This window comes from Oryzias latipes, chromosome 2 (assembly GCF_053564925.1).
Source record: "Oryzias latipes strain Hd-rR chromosome 2, Olatipes_Hd-rR_3.1".
Lineage (NCBI taxonomy): Eukaryota > Metazoa > Chordata > Actinopteri > Beloniformes > Adrianichthyidae > Oryzias > Oryzias latipes.
The window spans coordinates 32,848,449-32,873,254 of record NC_136238.1 but is presented as its reverse complement, the minus strand read 5'-3'; the positions used below and the strand labels follow the sequence as shown (position 1 = coordinate 32,873,254).

Here is a 24,806-nt window from a genome sequence, read left to right as displayed (position 1 = left end):
GATTCTAAATGTATGGTATTTTCTTTACTATTTGTACTGTCATGACAGCGATGCTGCTGTCAGTTTACCTTGTTGTTGCATCTTCAAAAGTGCAGATTAAAATGTGACACTGAATTTGAAACAGCAATTTCTGCATCTATCATTAAAGTATTTATTAATAGTACAGTGGAAATTAGTAGATCTGGTTAGAATGTTGATTTACGGTATGCGCCCCTTAATTTTCTGGTTGTGCCCCTAAAATTTTCAGTTGGGGGCCACAGTGCTCCTAGTGAAAAAAGTTAGTCTGGAGCCCTGTCAACATTAAATATTTCTCCTCAGCAGATGGTGAACATTAGTCCAATAAAAACAGGAAAAACAGTTGTTCTGGAGTGTGATTCTGATTTTTAGATAAATGTGATATTTTTCACAGATATTTAAAAAGAAAAATGCTTCAGTCTCCATTTGGTCTAAAAGTTTTAACATTTATTCTCCTTAAAAGTCATTTTATGCTCACGTCTTTGAATAAATACGTGTTTCACAGTGAATGCAGTCCTTCATATTTAAAGTTCCATGCAGATTTGGAACCAAAAGTGTAGAACATCAATTAATTTACCCTTGAACTTTTTTGGAACAGAGTCCAGCTTTGGAACCGGCAGAGAACCAACAAACAGCAGAAACCCACACTGTGGGAAAGACTCCACACTTCTGACTGATGTTCACGTCCACTTTATTATTCACAGTAAAGATTGGAACAGAACACTGAGAACCAAAAAGAACAGAGGAACAGTTCTAATGTCTACTAGAAAACATGAATCACAAGAACACCAGACACAAACACCAGTCTGGTTCTTTATCCAAATCTTTTTGAATAAATTTTTAGGAAAATTCTTTCCTCACTAAATGGTAGGGATGCGGTTCTACTAAGACTGTGGATCGTTCCTTAGGTGGCGATCCGATTGAATTCATGAATTAAGCTCAACGTTTCACAGACCGAAACACGATTCTTGCTTTTTAATAGAATATGTTTGTACAGTTACTATAGGTGTGTATTTTTACAGGATGTATGAAAAAGTTTAAACTATATGTATTAAATCAGCCTAATTTAGAACCAAAGATCAAAATCAACAAAAGTGATACAAACACAAAGATTTATATAGAAAGAAAGAAATGGGGTTTGTTACTTCAAACAAGTTTCCATCAACATTCTGGTTACGTTCAGCAGTAACATAAACAACAAAAACATATACATATTTGTTATCGGGTTGCACGGTGGTGCAGTGGTTAGCGCTCTTGTCTCAAAGCAAGAAGGCACTCTGTTCAAGTCCTGGTTGGAGGATCTGAAAACAGTAGAGTTTGCATGTTTGCCCCTGTGCATGTGTGAGTTTCCTCTGGGGACTCCAGCTTCCATCCAAAACGTGCTTCATAGATCGATTGGTTGGTCTAAATGGTCCCTAGATGTGAATGTGAGAGTGCATGGGCCCTGTGACAGACTGGATGCAGGATGTCCCCTGCCTTCATGACCCCAAAAGGGAACAAACAGCTTAAAAGATGATTCACATGAAAATGTTCTCCACAGTTTCTCCATCCTAAAAGTTCTGCAACACTTTATGTTTTAAAACATTGCATATTGAAGCTGCAGAATTTGCTGATTCATGGTGATTCCATTAGTTAGTGGATTTAAAAGAAAATCTTTTTTCACTCGATGGTTACTAGCTCACATGCCTTGACAAATTAAAAACTGAAGTCCCTTCTTTTAGCCTAAAACAACAATGAAAATATGACAAAAAAATCAAAGATGTTTACAAAACATTTCTCATAATAATGTACACACTTTGACAACATAAACATTGTCTTATCAGAAAATACAACAATGGTCAACTAAATAAGTTTTGTCTAAAATAATAAAAAAAAAAAAACAATGGCAGGACAAAATGTAGTTAATGCCTCCTTTGAACTGAATTACTACATCAATGCTCTGTGTCATTGAGGCCACCAGATTGGGGGTAGTTACTGAAAAAGATTTAGGCAATTTTGGCAATATGGGATGGTGCAGAATACAACCAGTCCACCAGTCTGACTGAGATAATTTACCCCTCCAATACCAAAGCACTCGCTGGCAGGAAGGACACAACACACTTTGTAACCCTTGTGCTATCTTAGATGACCCCACCCTTGCATTGACGTGTTCTCCCTACCATAACAAAGGTGGAACATATTCATGTAATCCATAGACACCAGTGAAGATCACAAATCATTGAAGAAAAATTGTTCAGGGCACTGTCTAGTGGGTCTAGATGACCCAACTCCCAATGGTAAAGTGTCTAGGATAGCACAAGGGTTAAACATGATCACTAAATGTTTTTGACATAAACATTTGTTAGAATGTTCTTTTTTCCCATCGTTTTATTTAAACTTATACAATAAATTCACTAAATTAAACTAAGGCTTGAAATATTCCAACATTTTTCTTTTTTGTATATAAACAAAAAAAGTTCTTTCTTTTAAAAACAAAAATAAAAAAAATAAAAAACGACCAAATGGCTTTTTCACAATATTTTCCCATATACTGTACAAGTTTTCTGCTCTATGTTTTTCTGTTTTCGTAGTTGAAATCTTTCTGTAAATCCTTTATAAAAAAATGTTTTCGTTAAAAAAGAAAAGCTTCTCACCTGTGTGAGTTCTAATGTATTTTACTAAATTACATTTATGACTGAGCCATTAATCAGCCATAAAAACTATCTCTCACCTGCATGAGTTTTCATGTGTGTTTTTAGAATAGATATTCGACTAAAACTGGCATCACATTTATTGCAAGGGAAAGGCTTTTTTCCTGTGTGAGTTCTCATGTGTGATTTGAGATGAGATATTTGACTAAAACTTTTATCACATTCTTTACAAGTAAAAGGCTTTTCTCCTGTGTGAGTTCTCATGTGTGATTTGAGATGAGATATTTGACTAAAACTTTTATCACATTCTTTACAAGTAAAAGGCTTTTCTCCTGTGTGAGTTCTCATGTGTGATTTGAGACTAGATCTGTGACTAAAACTTTTATCACATTCTTTACAAGTAAAAGGCTTTTCTCCTGTGTGAGTTCTCATGTGTGTTTTGAGACTAGATCTGTGAATAAAACTTGCATCACATTCTTTACATGAAAAAGGCTTTTCTCCTGTGTGAGTTCTCATGTGTGTTTCTAGACTATATTTGTGACTAAAACTTGCATCACATTCTTTACATGAAAAAGGCTTTTCTCCTGTGTGAGTTCTCGTGTGTGATTTGAGACTAGATAATTGACTAAAACTTTTTTTACATTCTTTACAAGAAAAAGGCTTCTCTCCTGTGTGAGTTCTCATGTGTGTTTTGAGATTAAATTTATAACTGAAACTTTTTTCACAGTTTTTACAAGAAAATGTCTTCCTTCCTGTTTGAGTTCTCATGTGAAATTTCAACTGAGGCCGCCCACTAAACTTTTTACCACATTTTTTAGATGCACAATATCTTTCATCAGACCCAGTTTGGACATGACTTCTGTCCCTCCTCTTCCTCTGATCTCTGTTCTGTGGGTCTGTCTCTTCATCTGTAGTTGATGTTGATTCTGTCTCTTCATCTGTAGTTGATGTTGATTCTACATGTTGGTTTCCTCCATCATGACTATCAGTTACATTAAAGCTCTGTTGATTGTTTAGATCTGCTTCACTGTTCTCATCTTCCTCGAAAGTAGGAATCTCCATCAAGGTATCAGTCTCCTGCTTCAGATCAAGCTGATCTTCATCTTGACTGATGCAGAGTTCCCCTGATTCCTCTTTAATCTGTTGTGGTTCTGGTTCCTCTTTAATCTGTTGAAATTGTTGCTCCCCTTGTTCCTCTTCAGTTTGTGAAGGTTCTGGTTCCTCATGTTCCACTCTGAAGTTCCTCTGCTGATTGTTTAGATCTGCTTCACTGTTCTCATCTTCCTCATAAGTAGGAATCTCCATCAAGGTATCAGTCTCCTGCTTCAGATCAATCTGATCTTCATCCTGACTGATGAAGACCTCCCCTGATTCCTCTTTAGTCTGTGGATGTTCCGGTTCTTCCTGTTCCACTTTAAAGTTCCTCTGCTGGTTGCATTGATCTTCCTCTTCAGTCATCCAATGCTGGGGGAGTGCTGCAGGAATACAAACATAAGAAAAAGCCCTTTTTATACTTTTAAATGAATTTGTGTATTGGCAAACACCAATAAAAGTCGAAAACTGCTCAGTCATATATTTCACACTAGTTCAGGGGTGGGCAAACTACGGCCCGTGGGCTTAATCCGGCTTGCCCCCATGTTTGGTCAGGCACACTGAACAATATCAGAGGCCCGTGTTTTTTTATCTGCCCACATGATCAAGAAGTGACATTTTATTTCCCCCTTCTGCAGTCTGTGCTCCAACCTGAAACCCTCTAAAATTCCTGTCAAACATAACAGAAGAGAGTCTTCTCTTTCTACGTCGCAGTTCGTCTTTACCGGTTTAGTTTATTTTTTAGAGCGATTATGCTGCATTTTTTAAACAGCACCCTGTTCTGTGTCCTGATTGGCTGGAGACCCTGTCAATCAATCTCCTCAGTCCGTGCCGTGTCTCCTGTACAGAAACGCGGAGCTCTTCAGATCAACAGAAATCTTTGATCCATCAGATCTTTGTTTTTATTCTAAGATCCTGGACTTAATTTCCATGAAAGTTTGAGATTTCAAACAAGAGAAAAGGATGAAAATGTTCATGTCTGTCTGAGAAAAGTATATTTAGTCAGTGAGGAGTTTTACTGCCATAAACTTCTGTAATCAGACTCCTTGGATTTCAGCGATCGTGGTTATTTTTTAGAAAGAAACTCCTGCAATAAAACAAGGGAACTCTGTACTGGTGAAAAGGTAACGCAGATATATGCGTAGCTGCAGCAGAACATGTAGAAATTTTCTTTTTCATAATTCCTAGAAGAGGAACAGATAAACAGGACACAGTGCAGCTGCACAAATCGTGAGAAGTGACGCAGCCCTGAAAGTCAAAGCGGAATTATGACGGGAGAGGATTGACTATCAGAAAACAAGTGGAGGGAGACCAAAGATCCAAACAGTCAGCGTCATAACAAAACCACTCATAGCATCGAGAATTAGAGACCAAAAAAAAAGACAAACATCCAGAACAACAGGAACACGGAGGTAAAGGACTGAGCTACCCAGAACAAGAAAACAAGATGGCCGTGGGGAAAAATGCACATAGCAAAATTCAGGTGGCCCAACAGAGACAAATTCTTAATTATACAACCAAAGATTGAATTAAGGATGTGCTGCACAAACACGAGGGATGACATAGTGGCATGCATCAAAAAACCAGAGATCCATGGCAGAAATAATACTAGATGGTCATAGGACCATATGTCTTACTTAAACAAAGCGGAATTCTAGATTCGAAAACGAGTCGCGACCAGAAAAATGCAAAAGACCGGTGATGATGGAAGAAAATAGAACACTGAGAAGAAGATGCAAAACAAAGGGGAGCCCATAGGATTACACCAAGTCCAGCACAGGACTTCTGAGAAATGTAGTCGAAAACATGACTGATATGACAGGCGAAAGCTAAACTGATACATAACACTTTGAGTGCCACCTAAAGCCAAAAGATGCCACTGGGAGGGATGGTGAGGCCAAACAGTGAGAACATCAGCAATATCAGCAGTATCGTTAAGATCTGACCTCAACGGTTCTGCTATCGGTACTGGAGAAGTCGCTTTTTTTGGGTCCCACAAGATATAAACGTTATCTGCCATAATTAACTCTACAAGTCAGTCAATTTTGCTTTAATTAATGATTATATTAGTTTCGCTATTCTCTCTGAAGAGGAGAGGTCTGTCTGACTATTTGTGTGCACGGGGGGCGGGGCTGTTGTTTAGACAGTATGCGGGGGGCGCGCACAGGAACGCTGCCAAAGTTTTAGGATGGCGGAAAGAGCTAAACGGTCCAAAATGCTGCGGCTCTCTGTGTTTTTGTAAAATAACCACCATGTTCTCAGAGGGTCGTCGTGCCTTTAACACCGTCAGGTAGTACCGAGCAGGCAGAAGGAAGAGAGCATCATAAGCACACTGAGTGGGCGTGTCTGCAGCTGTGAAAGCCGACAGAGTTGGTGGCGATCTCACAGGGGACAGGTGAGCGCCCAAAAAAATAAAAAAATCCTTTCATCCCCTTAGACTAAGACCACCCATTTTCGCTTAAAACGAATTAAATTTGCGTCAGGGCGCCCCCACTGTCAACTTGCTGCTACGATGACCGTATGATTCCAGACCACAACCAACAAACTAACAGCTGCTTCCTATTAAAACATAGTTGACATCCATAAAATTAATGTAATGATTTGGGTTAAATGGATTTCAAGAAAATAAATAAAAAGGAGTCTACATCAAAGTGAATTTGTTTCCATCATCCCACTCATCTTTGCTCTGGTGCTTGACAGACAGAAAAGTCTATTGAAGGTTGTGAAAAATGGACAAAAGATCAAAGGAAAGATCACTCTCATAAAGAATACAAATAATAAAATAAATATCCTGACAGCATTTTGAATCAATACAAGTATTGTCAAATGAACTATCATTATTTATCGGCAAAAACCTTTTTTCTAACACATCTAGTGTTGTGGCTCCCTGTGCTTTCATCTCAGTGGGAAACTGATCCAAATGGCTCTTAGAGAGGTTCAGGTTGCAGACCCCTGGTCTAGCACATCCATGTGCATTCCATGTTTTTATTGGAACATTCTCATGTATAAAGTCAAATGTTTTGTTAAAAAACAATGCTGTTACATAATGACAAAATAAAACACTTTGTGTTCATAATTTGCCATTTTTTATTTATTTGTTTATTTTTCGTCCTCAAAAAGTATCAATAAGACTACCGTTAAAATGCCGGATCGATAAGCAGTATCAATAAGAGTAGTAGTAACCTTAACAATACCCATCCCGAGTCACGAGTAAATCCTGGTGGTCTCTGATTATGCTACACGGTTCCTAGAAGCTTTTCCCCGGCACACCATTACAGCTCCTGCAGTCATGAGAGCGTTAATTCAGTTTTTCTCCAGGGTAGGAATACCTGATGAAATTCTGACAGACCAGCGAACTAACTTCACCTCCCGGTTGATGAAACTTTTCCATCAGCAGCTTGGCATCAGTAGCCGCGGTTACATGGGCAGAATATCTTGATCGGATCAATGGTCGGGTTAAAATTCACCCGTGCACACGGGCACAGAAAACCTTTTTCCGATTAGAACAAACGTTCCCATGGCTCACACTTTCAGTCGGAATGAATCATCTGGGCATGCGCAGTAGTGTAAAATCACCCGGATGCCAAACTAGGTCCCGTTGTAAACAAACCGCTGCCACAGACAGACAGCATGTGCTGCAGCTCCGTAATACGAGACAATCTTCCAAACGTGCTTTTATCAATGTCATGAATATTATGAAGTGTCTGTTCGCTCATCGTTATATTTAATCTATGTGATCAGTGCGTTTTTGTGAATGAAACAGAGCTGGAAGGCTAACACGCGCTAACAACATTAGCCTTTTGATTGACACAAAATCCAGGACCATGCGGGAAAAGCTGTAATCTGCATCTTGGCTGCACGCAAATGTCTGGGAATAACATCAGTCTTTATTTTGTCGGGACACAACTGGAAACACAAATCCTTGTGTTTGTTTCAACGGTTTCTTAGCACCAAGAGGCATTTCTGCTCTGAGCACACACCGCCCCAAAGCCAATGTGTGTGCTGGCGGTCCATGCTCTTCTCAGACGCGGTTCTTTTAAAGCCGGCAGCCGCTAACCCAGAGCGACGGGACGGATCCATGTCTCCCACATATTACATACAACAAAACGCACGCGTAAGAAAGCACCCTCCCCTCAAACACACATTAAAAAATCTGGCTGCTCTGCTCAGACTCTGAGACATGGTTCACTCGGTCCACAGGCACCCGAAACGGGACGCAGAGCTCGGGTGCTGGGTCACGAAGAGCTCCTCCCCCACATCTCCCTCGCCAGCGGGGCGAGAGCAGAGCGGCGCTTTTCACGGGGCCTCCGCAGAGCAGCTGGCCAGTCCCATATGAGCTCCAAAGCTTTCTCTCAGCGAAACACCGTCTATGCATGACGTAACCCAGAGCAGTAGTGACACACGGTCGGAATGAACCGTTTACATGCTCCACGATCGGATAAACAATCGGTATGACCCACCTATCTCCATAGGAAAGAAATTTAGATCTGAACGAGTCTGATCGGGGCAGAGTATTCCGAACGGTGTGTTTACATGACGCATTTTCCTTCCGATCAGGCGTTCATTCCGATTACTTTTGCCCATTTAAACGTGGCTAGTGTTCAGAGACTGAAGCATGTGAGATGTGGAAGACATGGCAGGAATAGATAGGAATATGTTACATGGAGTAATGGGTGGAATTAGTAGTATGGCCAGCAAGATATTTAATGATTGCATTGAAGATGAAACTGTATGCACTAAGCTTTAAGCTGAATGTCAAAGAATCAAAGGCAACTCCAAATACCTGAATCTCAGACTCAAATGCAGTATAATGTCAAACTACTTCATTTTGTTTTTCTTTACAACACTGTAAGAAGTAACTATTTCTAGTTAGCCGAATGATCTCAGTAATTTAATTTTATTTAATTTAATTAAGGATCTAAATAGTAAATGTAACTTTGCAACAGTAACAAAAAGCAGAACCTCAAGGCAGTCAGAGCAGAGAAGTAAATGAAACTTCTTAACTATTGATTAGGAACAAATGTGAAATAGCAGTGATTAGAAGCAGCATGAAAACTTCTTAACTAGTGTTACTACTACACTGTAGTGCTCTCTTCAAAACATCTGAAACAGACTAGAGCAGATTTAAGTTCGATATGCTCTATGTTCAGTCAATGAAAAGTGTAGAAATAAGTGCTAGATGTCACCAGAATGCACCAAATTACACCATGTTAAAATTTTCCGGGGGGGGGGGGGCATGCCCCCGGATCCCCCTAAAGTTGCAAGCACCTGCGGAGCGGCGGGTCCCGCTGTGCGCGGTGTCGGGCCAGTAACTTTCAGGCAGGGCCAGTTACTTTCAAAAACTACTGGCCCTGTGGGCCAGTGCAAATTTCTGGGCTATGTCAACCCCTGTATAAGTTATTATTACATTATGTTGTCAATTAAAGTTTTAAATTTGACAATGTAGTGTGGTACATTGCAAACAAAGGTCAGATATTATATTGCATTAAAGTCTAGTTTAAAAAATGACAATCTGGGCTTTAAAAAGAATAAATGTAAAAATCGAGAATCGAATCGAACAGTGACCTTAGAATCGAAAATGCAATCGAATTGAGGATTTGGAAAATCATGACACCCCAATAAATGACAATGCAAAATGTTGTTTTTTTTTTGCATTAGAAAATGCACAGTTTTTATCTGAAAATCCTCATGCTATTCTCTCAGAGCTCTTCTCTACTCTGTAGCTAACACAGCTCCGCTGTTTGTGCTCACAGATCCAGTCTGTCGTCACATCTGTTTTCCCGGCTCCAGCCAGCAGACCTGGCCTGCTCCGGACTCCTGAACCTTATGATATTTTTTATTTTCATGGAGACAATAATTAATAATAAACAATAAATCAGGTCCACTGGTTTTATTGTTCCCTCTGGGGTTAAAGCGGGACAGCAAGCTTTCAAACTCAGCCAGAGAGAGATGGAAAAACACACGTCCTGGTGCGTTCACAGAGCTCCAGTACATAGAAGATTAGAGGCATTCCAAACAACGAGTTATATCACTAGAGGAGACATCAAGTGATGGGAGGAGAGCACCGCCATCTTGGTGAGGTCAAGTTACTGCTGCAGTGCATGCCTGTGAACACATTTTTTGCATAATACCAGTTCATTGTGCGGGTTTCAACTGCCAAAATCAGAGAACTGAGTCCATGAAGGAGGAAGGTATATCATTTCACAGGTAAGTACTATAATTTTTTTTCTTTTAATGCTGCAGGGGTTTCATTAATCATACACATGTTGACATTCATGATGCTGCAGGGATGTTATCAACATGCTGCATGATGTACGTATAATTTGCTGTCGACATAAATGTACATTTTATTTTGCTAAACTTGTATACAGCATACTAGGCTATTATAGTAATATAGATTTAAACATTCAGAGACTGAACTTTTCTTGCAGGTTTCCAATGGATTCAGACTTAAGGAAAAAGTGGATCTTACATGTCAAAGAGGTCTAAAACTCCTAAATGTTTACAGTTTTTTTTAAATTCTTTGTAATATTTTTTTATTTGTTAGAAATCCTGCAACACTGCATTTTCATTGAAGTTTGAGCTTTTAAGGCTGACTGTTTCTCTTCTTTAACAACAACAACAAATGATGTCTCTCTATATATATATTATATATATAAATAGAATATATTTACATATATGTATAAAAATATATGAATTTAAAATATATATATAGTATGTAAAAGCTACTTAGGCCGCCTTTACACTGCATAGTTCAAGTGACCCAATTCCGATTTTTTTCCTCTCTTGTGGCACAGATCGGATATGATCGGTGAACGTGTAAGCAGGACAAAAGCGCATGGATTCCGATTTTCTCAGATCGGATACAGGCCTCTCTCATATGTGGAAATAAATCGGAAACAAATCGGATATGTGCATTTGCGTGTGCCATGTAAGCAGACAAATCGGATATTCCCCAGTAAATGCGAGTCGAACGTCAGTGACGTCTATTCAGGACACCACCAACTGAGATCACATGACTTATTAAGGTGCTTTTGTGTGAAAATCTCCCGTGCATTTCTGACCATGGTCGGAAAAGAGAAGTCATCGCGCAGGAAAGGTTCAACACTTGGATCAAACTGTTAGTACATCACGTCTGCAAACACTTTCTCATTCAAAACTCAGAGAGAGCAGAGCAGCCCTCCTTCTTTTCCTCCCCCGTGCATCCCCTCAGGAGCGCCCAAGGCAACGCCTCCTTCCGTCGCCGCTTTGCCTCCATGACAACCGCAGTCACAAAAGTCTGAAGTAGGGCTGGGCGATATGGCCTAAAAATCTCCGATTTTATTTTTTTTAATTCGATTTCCGATTCCCCCCCCCCCCCCCACCCTTCTTAAGGAAAGCAATAAGTACAAAGGGCAGACAAGTTCAAGCAAATGTTGCTTTTATTTAATCAAACCCAAGACAAATGTAACTCCCATTTCTGGGATGAATAATAAATAAATGAACACGCTCTTGGAATCAAAGTTAAGTATAAGATTTTTCTTCTTACTCCCTTTTTGGACTTGTGTTTAAATAATTGTGTCTTGTTTTATATAACTTTTGTCTTGTTTTTGTCTAATTTAGATTTATTCGATTAGATTAAGTCTAGAGTAGCACCGTTTTCTAAAGGATTATCAATACAGCTCATATCTGGGGTCTAAGTTTTTAATTAAATTAATAAACCCCGTCTTATCCACGGAGATGATGATGATCATGAAGCAGCAAGAGTCACGGTCACGGTCAGGATGACGGTAATAGAAGAAGGTTTCCCCCAGATTAAATGCTATGGACTCTTTATTAACCCATTCTGGAGAATCTAAGGATCAGAACAGGGAGGAGGATGATCGCCTCGGGTCCCCCGCGCTTGAGCACGGTCGGAAAGGGGAGAAAGAAAAAAAAGTCATCGCGGGAAAGGTTCAACACCACGCTCTGCCAATTAGCTGGAATTTTTTTCAAAAACCGTCCAGTTGCGATAAGAGCCCCCGAGTTTGGCCTGAAAAGAGCGATCAGCCCAAATACTAATCCAATCAGTGACCTCCCTTCCCTTCCACTGACTGGTCTCAGCAGCATCGTCCACCATGGTTGATGTTTACGTTCTCGTTCCCGCCTACTTCAACGCAAAATGATGACATTTGTTGCGTGTCGATGACGTACTGTTCGGAATCAAGTCGCCTGGCCGGTCAGACGGCGGTCGCAATTGAAAAGAACGGCTACAATTCGGAATCAGGACGGCAAACCCACGGGGCCTGGGTCGCAATTGAAAAGATCGGATCTGTGTCGTTCAGACTGTCATGAAAAGATCGGAATTGGGCCGCTTAGGGGCAAAAAATTCGGAATTGGGTCGTTTCAGCCTGCAGTGTGAACGTAGCCTTTGACTCCGATGGGCTTTAGGCAGGGTGGGGGGTCTATTCCTCCACGTCTGTAACAGTAAACCCAGACCAGTTCTGAACAACAGATGATTTTATTCCTTTGTTGGGAACAAACTTCCCACTGTCACCGGTAGCCCTGCTGTCGCTAGCTGCTTTGTGTGCCGATTGTCGCGTGTCACCGTGTGACACTAACGCTACGGAAGCTCTGGGGAGCCAAAAATGCGCCAATAAAAACTCGATTTAGTTATTTTTGAAATCGCCCGTAACAAAAAATTCGAATTAATTCATTTGATCGATTTATCGACCAGGCCTAGTCTGAAGGATGTCCGCGGAATGCGGAAATGCTGCTACGTAGTCCTCAGAACGTCTACGTTTGATAGTTTCAGCATTGTATAGTGTAAATGCAAAAATCAGATACGGGTCACTTTTAAAAGATGATGTAAGCGAGTCGTCAAAAAAAAAAAAATCGGATATAGTCAGAAAATCGGATATGAGCATCAAGACCTACAGTGTAAAGGCGGCCTTAGACACCTCTAAAAGCAATAGAAATCATTGTCATGTGGGTGTTGTCGACCTCACCAACTGATATGACTCTTTGATTCCAACAGCCTCCCAGCCCAACGTAGTCCGCTACTATATTTTCATGAGAAAAAAATAAACGCAGAACCAACCTTAAAACCTTCAATAGCCCATTTTTATCCGCAAATTTAGAGCCAAAAATCGACCAAATCTGGTAACACTGTGGATGTGTTGAGGTGCATACTCCCCCCTAGTGTTGAGGTGCATGCTTTGCACAGTCACGTTTACTGATGCATCTTCCATCAATGTAGTCAGGGTGCTGCTGCTTATGTCTGAGTAAAGAAGTAGCCAATCACAAATGTGTCTCCGCCTTTTCTGGTTTGATTGTCAGACTCATTCTGCTGAAAAGGCTCATTATGAAATAAATAAGTCATTCTGAAAAACAGCAACATGAAATAAAAAAGATACTTAGGAAAATATTGATTTGGAGATCTGAGTTTCTGTAGATTTTTCACAATTTCATGATTTTTTGATATATTGATGAGAGATTTATTGTGATTGTGTATTTGCATGAGGTCATATTTATTTATTCAATTATGAACAGTTTGGGACTCCATACATGATTGGTCCAAAATGCTTAACAGCTCTAAAAGATACCGAAGCCAACAACATAATGCTCTGATATAATCTTTGTTGTCAATAACAACAACAAACCTAATTGCCAATTTGAGCCAGGAAACAGTCATTAGTCAGGCGGTCTGAGTCACGTTTTTAGGGCAACCAGTTGCCAATCATGATAAGCTAGTTCCCATCACTGAAAGCTGCTCAGAAGAAGCTGTCAATCAAACATTCGAGGTGGGGCCAGTGGGCACCACACCTTTTACCGGGGCATCTGATTGGTCAATTTATAACTTGAATAACTAGCACTAGAGAAAAAAAAAACTTTATTATATTAAGAAAAATGTTTCACAGCAAGAATGGTAATTCTATTTAGAATGAGTCACAGCTGCATGTTTATTTATAGACAGCAGCTACTTCCTATTTGGAACCCGGGGGCTGAGGGGTGGGATGCTCTACTGTCCAGTGATGATATAGTCTATGCTTTTTAGCATAGACCCCTTTTAGACAGCTCCTCGTGGTTTAACTACTAACTAATAAACAGTGTTGGGTTAATGAATTACATAGTAACAGTACTTACTAACAGTAGTTACTTTGGTCAGTAATGGAGTATTTCAGATCACAGGCTCCGTAGATAAAAGGTCCAGAGTTTTTGAAGTGTGGTGTAAGCATTTGGAATAAGAGCTGTCACTATCAGTGAATCAAGGCATCATTAGGCTGAAAAACAAAGGAAAACCATGAGAGAGATAGCAAAAATATTAGGTGTGACCAAAATGACTGTTTGGAACATTCTTAAAAAGAAAGAACGCACAGGGGAGCTCAGCAACGCCAAACGACCCGGGAGACCACCGAAAACAACTGTGATGGATGAAGGAATAATTCTGTTCCTGGTGAAGAAAACTCCCTAAACAGAAGGTTTACCACAAGATGTAAAACCTTAGTGAGCCTCAAAAACAGGAAGGCCAGACTAGAGTTTGCCAACCAACATCTAAAACAGTCTTCACAGTTCTAATACAACATCCTATGGACAGATGAGACCAAGATCAACTTGTACCAGAGTCATGGAAAGAGAAGAGAATGGAGAAGGAAAGGAACTGATCATGATCCAAAGCATACAATCTCATCAGTGAAGCATGGTGGTGGTAATGTCATGGCGTGGGCATGTATGGCTGCTAATGGAACTGGTTCTCTTGTATTTAATGATTATGTTGCTGCTGGCAAAAGCAGAAGGATGAGTTCTGAAGTGTTTCGGGCAATATTCTCTATGGAAGCATTTGTGTACAATAATTTAAAAAAAAAATCAAAACTGGAAATGCTTTTTGATTTTCAAAATGAAGCTGCATTTGTTGACTCAAAAGTAACAAGAAAAAGAAATCCACTAAACCACTTCTTGTTCTTCTTCTACACCACTCATTTTGTCACTTAATTAAAATGATAATGAAAATGGTATTTGACATTTAATTTTCAAAAAGTTCTCTTGTAAATGTGTAGCAAAATTTAGTTAGAAATGTCTAACTTGAAAATTATAATAAATTAAGAGAATTGCTTTTTCATTTTCTACTTAAAAATTGCTTCTTCTGTGTCATAATTAAAACACAAATGCAAAGAGGGGATTGCATTTTCGTTTTCACATCCACCCTAAAAAGTTATTGCTAACTCCTAACGAGTATGTTCATAAAAGACAAGTTACTTCAGCACGTCCTGAATATTAATATTCCTGCTCAACCCTAAAGTACAACACCCAATACTGCAGACGCCCTCAGTCTGCCGGCCAGATGCCCGGATGCCTTCATGACAAACAAAAGAGCTCCAAGGCCAGAGCTTCGGAGCTCGCCCACGGCCAGCTGGACAAACATAGCTCACACCGCGGCCAGCCGGAGCTAGTTTGCTTGGTTTCTGGAATGAAATAGAAATACTTAAATATATTTTCTCAACAACAGCAAGCCTCATCAATGAACCGATAACACCAGAGTGAAATCTCAATCATTTCATTCATTAGATGCAAAATGACTGAGGTAACCAAAAAAACAGCTGTGCAGTCAAAAACATGTGCAACACTCGTTTGCACTCACTCACGGGGTTAGATTAAAAATAGATTCATTAAATTACTTAATAACGGGTAGTGACTGATTATCGCACAAAGAATTTATCTCATGACAGATCTAATAACACTGTCACTGGGCTGCATTTACACTGCAGGTCTTGATGCCCATATCCGAATTTCTGACTATATCCGATTTCTTTGACGACCCGCTTACATCATCTTTTAAAATTGACCCGTATCCGATTTTTGCATTTACACTATGCAATGCTGAAACTATCAAACGTAGACGTTCTGAGGACTTCATAGCAGAATTTCCACCTTACGCGGACCTCTTTCGGACTTTTGTGACTGCGGTTGTCATGGAGGCAGCGCAGCAACAAAGGTGGCGTTGCCTTGGGCGCTCCAGAGGGGAAAGGAAAAAGTTTGATCAGTTTTGAAATAAGTGTTTGATCCAAGTGATGAACCTTTCCTGCGCGATGACTTCTCTTTTTCCGACCGTGGTCAGAAATGCACGGGAGATTTTCTCCAGGGCCAAAGGCGGATTCTCCTTCGGGGTTCACTTTCCCGTTCAGAACCCTCAGCCTCCAGAGTGGGTTAAGAAAGACTCCAAAACTTTTGGGGGAGACACTTTGTTTTTAATTTACGGTTCTCCGACACTCCCCCGCTCCGCGCTCGCGCTCACACCTCCTCTCCTCTCCTCACACCTCCTCTCCTCACACCTCCTCTCCTCTCACCTCCTCTCCTCACACCTCCTCTGCACGCACGCACGCACACACGCAAAGAAATAAACGGCTTCTAGCCTGTTCCATAGCAACGGTGTCCCACTTGATTAGTTACCGTTTGCGTCCCGTCCGGGACCGGACCGGAAATAACATTATTGTCATCCATTACGTTGACAATTTCACCACATTTTACAATAGACCAAACCTTTTCAAAACAGACGGCTTACATCCAAACCATAAAGGCTCCCATCTTCTTGGGATGAACATAGATCTCACCCTCCTCTCTTGCACTGCACCTTCCAGCTGACGGTTCGACCAAAGCACACACATTCCCTCCATATCCTTTATTCCAGTACACATCACGAGCAGAGATCACAAACGTTCACATTTAAAGTCAACCATTCCTTCTGTCAGATGTCTCCGTCCTGTTCACATAGCACCAAATACAGAATCAAAATGAACTGCAAAATCACTGGTTTCACCTGTCACACTGAACATGGCTGTTTTTAACATCAGATCTCTTTCTAACAAGTCTTTTATAATTAATGATCTGATTATTGACCGTGATTTGAACTGTTTATTTTTAACTGAAACCTGGCTTGGTACTGATGCTCCAGCTATTCTCACTGAGGCCTCTCCACCTAATTTTAATTTTTTATTTTCTGTAAGGGAAGGTAAAAGAGGTGGTGGAACAGCATCTATTGCTCAACAAGGTTTAAAAACTGAAAACATTATTTTAACTGATTATCCGTCATTTGAGCATCATTCCTTCCTGTTCAGCAACCCACCTATTTTAGCAGTGACTGTTTACAGACCACCAAGTCCTCCCTCTGGTTTTTTACAAGATTTTTCTGAACTTTTATCTGTCATTCTTCTGAGGCACAATAGGATTTTAATAACTGGAGATTTTAACATTCATATTGACAACACGAATGATCCTTTTGCCTCTGAATTTTTAAATCTTTTAAATAGTATGGATTTTACCCAGCATGTGGCACAGCCGACTCACAATAGAGGACACACCCTGGACTTGGTCATCACCTACGGCCTGTCTGCTGGTGTGTCCTCTGTTGTTGACTTGGCTGTGTCAGATCATTATTGTGTGTTTTTTAAGGTGACTGGTTTTATCCAGCAAGAGGCCTCGGTGAGAACTGTGACGAAGCGATATATAACTCCTGAAGTGGCAGAAAATTTTATTGACATTTTAAAACAAACTCCTGCTCAGATTTTACCTTTGTCCTGCGATTCTCTGACTGATGATTTTAATGACAGACTTAAGTCTGCCATTGATTCAGCCGCTCCAATGAAAACAAAAATCTTGACACATAAACCGAAGATGCCTTGGAGAAACGGTGATATTTTAAATCTGAAGAGAATTTGTAGGAGAGCAGAGAGAAAATTTAGAAAAACTAATTTAACAGTCGACTATGACTTTTTTAAGGATCAGCTAAAAACCTACAACCACGCTGTTAAACAGGCAAGGACACTTTATTTTTCAAATCTCATCACAAACAATAAACACAACCCCCGGTTTCTTTTTAAGACTATTGATTTTTTACTAAACAAAGATTTTAATAAATCTATCATGCCTCACTCACAAACTGCATGTGAGGACTTTGCTGACCACTTCAGGAGTAAAGTCAATGCTATTAGATCAAACCTTCAACCGGTACATGACAGTAATCCTAGCAGGTCGGTGGCATTGTCTTTACCTGAGGAAACACTGGAGAGTTTTGTCCTGGTTGATGCAGAGATGCTTGGTCGAGTTTTTTCCCAAGCAAACACTACAACCTGCCTTTTAGACCCTATTCCCACTTCTCTTTTTAAAGCATTTTATAAATTCTTTGAGTCAGAGATTTTAAACATAGCTAACTGCTCTCTTCAGACGGGGGTCTTCCCCTCTGCCTGTAAGACGGCGGTGGTGAGGCCCCTTCTTTAATCATTGGTCCTGAAGACAAGAGAGAGATGATTTTACCCAAACTTAGGAATTTTAAGTCTTCTCAGTGTGTGAGAAACCTGGGCGTTCTTTTTGACTCTGAGCTGAATTTTACTCCTCACATCAGAAACATTGTGAAAATAGGATTTTATCATCTTAAGAACATTGCCAGAGTCCGCCCGTTCCTCTCTCTTGCCAGCACAGAGATGCTAATGCCTGCTTTTATTTTTAGTCGTTTAGATTACTGTAATGCCCTGCTCTCTGGTTTACCCAAAAAGTCCATCTCAAATCTACAACTTCTACAGAACTCAGCGGCGCGAGTTCTGACGAGAACCAGAGGGCGGGAACATATTACACCGGTTTTAAAATCGCTGCATTGGCTCCCTGTGCGTTTCAGGATTGATTTTAAAGTTCTTTTAATGGTTTACAAATGTTTTTATGGTCTTGGGCCCTCTTATTTAAATGATATTTTAAAATACGAACCCTCGCGGACCCTGAGGTCCTCTGGCACTGGCCTCTTAGTTGTCCCTAAGGTAAGGACCAAGACACATGGTGAGGCTTCATTCTGCCATTATGGTCCTCGCCTGTGGAACAGCCTGCCGGAGAGCCTCAGGGCCGCAGAGACTGTAGAGGTTTTTAAGAAGAGGCTCAAGACCCACCTTTTTAGTCTGGCTTTTATATGACTTTGATCATTCCTTATGTCTTTTATTATTCATCTATTTATTAATTGAGGTATTTATTTACATATTTATTTGTTTATTTATTTATCTATTTATTTATTTATTTTCTTGTAAGGACTATTATTATCTTTGTTTCTAATATGCAAATCTTTTTATTGTTATTTTACCAATGATACTTAGGTTATGTTTTAATCACTGACGTTTTTTATTTTTTTAATTACTAACATTCTTATATCTTATTTTATTTTTTATCTTTTTCTATTTTTATTGTTGTTATTTTATGATCATTTTTATTTTTTATTCTGATGGTTTTTTTACTCCAGTGTTTCCTCTTGGGGATCCATCGTTCTTGGGCACCACCAGCTTGACCTGTAGGGCGTGCCGTTGCTGTGGTGCCCGTTCTGGTTGGGCGGGCTGGGGTCCCACTCTGTGGTCTAATAGCCATGGATGGGGCCCTGGGCTGCCCTGTGTTGGGCGGGCGCTGCGGTAATGGCCCCTGTGGTCGGGCTTGGCCTTGGAATGAATGGATCCCCATGATATCGTTTCCTCACAGCAGTACCAAGCCAGACCTTCAACTGCAGTTATTTGTTTCTGTTCACTGTTCTACTGGGGTAACTGGGTGGGTGGGGATGGGGGCGGGGGGTGGTGAGGGAGGGGTACCTTCTTTGTGGGATTGTCCTTTGTTTTCTGTTTTGAACAACTTTCATTTTTTATGACTGTTTTATCTGTTTTTATGTTAAGCGCTTTGTGTTTTTAACCAAAATGAAAGGCGCTATATAAATAAATAAAGTTTGAGTTTGAGTTTGAACAGCGGTTTCTGACTACGGTCTGAAGCCTGAGGCTGAACGGTAACATGCTGACAGCAAAATAAGTGCACAAAATCACTTTAATAAGTCATGTGATTAGGGTGAACCGCGGTGTGATGAGGTCATCACCGCATCTTTTTTTTAAACTTTTTTTTTTGAAAGTTTTGCATATGGTGCGTGATTGGAACTATAATAAACATGGTAAACACATTCATCTTTGCCGATAATTTACTTTCTCTGCTAGTCCTGTGTTCAGACTTCAACAGACTTCAAGGGTTTCTATGGGAAACCTTTTATCACTCTTCTCCTTCTCTCCTCATTGAACCCACCTGTGCGGCGGCGCTGCTGTCACTGTCTCTCAGCCCTTGTGCTATCTTAGATGACCCCACCCTTACATTGACGTGTTCTCCCTACCATGACAAAGGTGGATAAAGGTGGAAAGATTTCATGGAATCCATGGACACCAGTGAAGATCACAATCATTGAAGAAAAAATGTTCAGCGCACTGTCTAGTGGGTCTAGATGACCCAACTCCCAATAAAGTGCCTAGGATAGCACAAGGGTTAAAAGTACGCGGCACGTGCGCACTCTACTTACACACGTGCGCTGTTTCAGAAACACACACACATCCTCATTCTACAAAAGAAGTTTCTGTCTTGCGAGGAAATACGACAAATTTACTGCGTTCTAATTATTAATTTCCATTATAAGCTGCGTGCGTTCTTGAGTGCGTGACACGGCCGCCAGCCGGAGGATTTTGTGTCGGGGGGGGGGGGGGGGTAATATTACTGTTCTCACTCTGTAACACGAAACATGGACTCGCGCTGTTAGATTTCCATGAATATCACAACATTATTTTGTTTGGGAACTATTTTGTGCAACGCACAGCTAGAGAGCAGAAGAATCAACACGCACCACAAACACACGTCACAGCTCAAATGGCTTCTCTCTTCCTTTGTTGAAGCTAACATACCTATGTGGTGGAGCTGCAGCTGTGGTTTCCAGATGACATCCAGCAGTCTGCGCTGACGACAGAGCTCCTGCTCGTACTGGACGATGGTTCCTTCACAGAGTCTGCAGATTTCTTCAGCAGCAGCAGCTAGTCGCTCGCTGATCAACTCTCTCAGAGACTGAAGGGAAGACATGGTTCCTGCTCCGATCTTCACCTCCAACTCCCACAAACACCGCCGTCCTCTTCACTGCAGCTCCGATCGATCATCTGCTAGTCTCACAATCACAGCAATCCACGTTGTCTTTCCGTTCAACACTTCTTCACTCATTTACGACACTTTGGAAAATGCTGAGAGTTCCCATACGAACCACGTATCGTCCTTTCTGTCCAAAAACCTCACAAACGTCCCAACTAAACACAGCTGACCTCTCAACACATGCTAACGCTGCTAGCGCCTCGTGCTGTTCTTCTTCTTTGTTTGGCTAACAGCGTCATGGTGCTTTAGCGCCACCAGCTGGTCTGGAGTGTTGTCTGTCGCTCACATAATGAAGTCGATGGCGGGGGAAAATTGCTTTTTTTTCCCAACTTTACTGGCAAATAAAACAGAAAGTGGCAGTTTACATTAACACAATTATGCTGTGAATAATATTTTTCGATCAGAAAAGGAGCAACCTAAATGGAGAAGGGGGAACGGGACGTGACTTCCGGTTCCGGCTATTGATGTTAGTCGCCAGTTGGTCGTCTGCAGCCAAGGTCTTCTATTTAACCGAAAGAAAACGAAGAGTAATATATTTCCTGGACAACACAGGTCCTCACGAACTGATATATGAAATAATCTGTAAATTACGACATAAACTATTGGTAGGAAAAGTGACGTCAAATCCTTTCAGGGTTTTTGGAAAAAAACAGTTATAATATAAAAAAAAAATAATATATATAAATATATTCAACAAATTTCCCACGAATGGGATCAAATAAAGTAATTCTGATTATCCATCCAATTTACTTTGTTTATTTTTAGTGTCATCAAATTTTGAACAATTTTAAAATTAAAATCCACATTTGGATCAGGCGTCTTCATCAGAGCACAACTCATGTTTCCAGGACTGTGACTCACCAATAGATCCTCATTTCCTTTACACAATCTGTTTCCATCATTTGGATTTTTCCTAAAAACTTGAGTTAGAAAAGAATTGTTGCCCCAAAATGTCCAGTTTGAATAGTCTACAGTTTGTTGTGTTTGGTTGCTAGGTAACAGGGTCTTTAATGTCTATGATGTCATGGTGGCTTTCAGAGTTGAACTCCTGAATATGACGGTAAACATTTGGATTGAACAAAAATGGGATTGAAGCTCATGCTAAATCCTGATCTCAATGCTGAAAAAACCTCCTCCTAGATTCTGGTTGTTTGGAGAAGTCCTCCTCTTCCAAGAATTCCTGAAAAAAGCCCTCATTTCTCCTGACCATCTTCAAAGACACTTTCTGCTTTAGTTTAGTCCAAACTTGCTTTATGCTGACAACATTTACAGCTTGAATCCATCTGAAGAATCCAAGGAAACAAACCAATCTAAGTCTGCATTCATGCCACTTCAGAACCAACAAAGCATGTTTCCAGGACGCTGACTTACCAATAGAACTTGGGGTTTCCTTTGCAGAATCCTTCTCCGTGTGTTTTCCTTTGTTTTTCTCCCCAAAACCTAAAGCAGAGATTTTTGCTGAGCTGCAGAACAAACGTCTGACTGCTTTAACCGCTGTTGATGGTTTGTTGTGTTTCCTTCTATAGCTGCTATGGTCTTGGTATGGTTGCTAGGTAACGCTGTCTTTGATGATGATGATGTCAGAGTGGCCTCTAGAATGGACTATTTTCTTGTTTCATGTTGATTTATTTGACTGTTGTGTTAATAATATCAACAGTTCTCTGTCGCCCTCTGGTGGTTCATCAGAGAAGCCAAACTTCCAAAGAAAGTGAATCAATAAACATGAGCTAATTCTTGATGCAGGTTTGAAAACACAGATGGAAAACAGTTTCAATACAAATATTAGTCAATGTTTCCTTGAATGGAACAATTTCAGGATTTGTTGTCATAAAGTTGTGAAAAACTGTCTTGTAAAGTGTGTGGTGACGGTCCACTGTGGAAAATGACTGTTTGTGGAACATTGAGATGTGCTCAGTGATTTTGGTTTAGGACACTTTGGTTTCATTTCAAACGTTGCTTTCTCCTAAATCTACAAACTCTCTCCACAAACTGTCTCCTAACTCTCAGGGATTCCTGCTGCTGGCAAAACTCACGGCTCAAGGAACCACTTCATGAATCAGTCACGCTTTGGAATGAACTTTATTGAACAACATGTCATGGTCTGGAAGAAGCCCCAGTTCCAGCTGACAGAAGTCTGGTTCTGATCCATCAGATCTCACTAGCAACAGAACCAAACCTTCACGTGTTGCAGCAACAGTTTCCATGTTTGGGAGGATCTTCTGAAGAACAGCTCAGTTCCAGATCACATCATGATGTTTGATGTTTTCTTCATTCCAGGAAATCATCTGTGTCTCCTTTGATCTGTGCTGAGTCAGCACTTTGACTTCTTTTCAACTTTAGATCCATCATTTACAATCAAGGATTTATTGATAAATATTATTTATTGACAGAAAATAAAGAGTAAATGTATTTATCATCCAGCAGTGACTGTGGTGTTTGTAAGTCTTTTATTTTGAAATTCCTCAAGGATGATCATCATGGTGGGATTTCTAGATCTGCATGAACTCATCCTGAATCCAAAAGACACTGGAGCATCAAAGAATCCAACCCATCTCTGCCAACATGAGGCTCTTACTTTGAAAAGTCTCAGACTTCCTGCAGGGAAACAGGCTTTCTGCTGCTGCACTGACAGATGTGCACGAGCTTGAAAGAGCTTCCTGACTGAGGAGCTGCAGACTTTCTCCTGCAGAGCAGCAGCTGACTTCAGCGTCGTCATGGGAACACAGTCTGCTGCTGCTTCTGGAAACGTCTTCAAGGCTGTGGTGGGACTTGTTGGTCTGGAGGACAGATTCTCTGAGCAAATGCTGCTTCAGCTTCAAGCTTCAGCTCTTTTCTTCTGGCAGAGCTTAGAAGAAATGGAAACCTCCTTTGTTCTGACTGTTTGCTCCAAATCCCAGATTCAGGAATTCCTCCAAGAAGTTCAGCTCAGAGATCATCAGCAGAGAAAAGCCTAAAGTTCTGATGGAAAATGACAACAGAACATGATCAATATTATTGATCCACATGGAATCCAGAAGAAACTCTGAGGTGAAGACATGAAGACACAAGCTTCAGAGACATGAGGAGAAGTCAGAGTGGATTCATTCTGGACTTTCTTCTCACATCTTCTCTTCAGAACATCTTTGTCTTTGATCCTTCAAATCTTCTGAAATCTGATCATCCATGGATTGTTTTTGTGGGATCAGATCCAGAGTTGCTGAAAGTTCTGCTGCCCTCTGCTGGTCAAAGTGTCCAAACAGCAGAGAGGAGATTCTCTGGGATTCATTGGAGTCCAGATTCTCCTGGATGTGAACAGTCTCTGCTTCTGGAACAGAAGAGTCCTTCTCAGAGCAGCATTGAGGATCGGTTCTGTCCGGCTGAGAGCGCTCCCTGCTGGTAGGAGACAGAAGCACATCAGCTGCTTTTCTTTGGCCGTTCAGAAACAGTCTGGAGACTCTAAAAAACCTCCACTTCCTGAAGCAAACGGATGCAGAGCATCATGTTTGATCCTCTTCCTTCAGAAACGGCTCCATTGTTCCATCGCTCAGCAGTTTGACTAAAGCAGCTGAGAGTCTTGATGCAAACAGACCTCAGCAGCTCATCCAGAACGCCATGACAGAAGCACATGCAGCAGCACGTGCACGCTCCCAGAGAACAGCAGCTGATCCAAGTCCTGACTTTGAGGTGAGACCTTTCTGTTCTGCTTGGACCACACTTCAACATGAACTTCATTTCCCATCATTCCATCTGTCAGGAGAGAACAGCTGCAATCAGCTTCCTTCAGGAATGACTGCAGGTAGAAGGATCTTTCATTCTTCAGCACCACCAGGACCCACATCCAGCCCATCAACAGCCAGAACATCAGTGACATCAGCGTCTGATCTTCATCACATCATCATCATCATCAAAGGACCACCTCTACGTTTTTATAATCTGATGGATTTCAGTCTTTCTGCAGCTTCTCATCAACTGGATTGTCAAATATTTTCATTCTTCGCTCTTGTTTCTGCCGTCTTGGCACGGTAGACTACGGTGAAGGTACGGCTACAATTTACTCAATAAAATCAAAGTCAAACGTTAATCAGAGAGGACATCAATGAGCTAAACTAGTTTTGACTGTAAAACTATTTGTTTGTGATATTCATATTTCTGACTTGATGTTTTATGCTC

The 24,806-nt window shown here is 40.7% G+C and overlaps 1 protein-coding gene across 5 annotated transcripts; it reads right to left on the bottom strand.

The window, feature by feature from the left end:
* Positions 1-440: 440 nt before the first annotated feature.
* Positions 441-23,039, bottom strand: LOC101162812 (uncharacterized). Of its 5 annotated transcripts, none has more exons than XM_078936942.1 (3): positions 22,029-23,039; positions 20,423-21,159; positions 441-4,120 (listed from the first exon to the last, which is right to left on the bottom strand). In XM_078936942.1, the coding sequence occupies exons 2-3, from the start codon at positions 20,592-20,594 to the stop codon at positions 2,715-2,717; spliced, it is 1,578 nt and encodes a 525-aa protein (XP_078793068.1). In that variant the 5' UTR covers positions 20,595-21,159; positions 22,029-23,039; the 3' UTR covers positions 441-2,714. The 5 variants fall into 5 exon arrangements, with proteins under 5 accessions (XP_078793068.1, XP_078793069.1, XP_078793067.1 ...); XM_078936943.1 differs by lacking the exon at positions 22,029-23,039 and having other exon boundaries at positions 20,423-20,671; positions 20,770-21,877; XM_078936941.1 differs by lacking the exon at positions 22,029-23,039 and adding an exon at positions 21,519-21,877.
* Between the last annotated feature and the right edge of the window lie 1,767 nt (positions 23,040-24,806).

Coding starts and splice junctions, on each gene's coding strand:
- LOC101162812 (XM_078936942.1), bottom strand. CDS start 20,594: ATGTCTTCCCTTCAGTCTCTGAGAGAGTTGATCAGCGAGCGACTAGCT. Junction 4,121..20,422: donor GCTGCAGCTCCACCACATAG/GTATGTTAGCTT, acceptor GTATTCCTGCAG/CACTCCCCCAGCATTGGATG.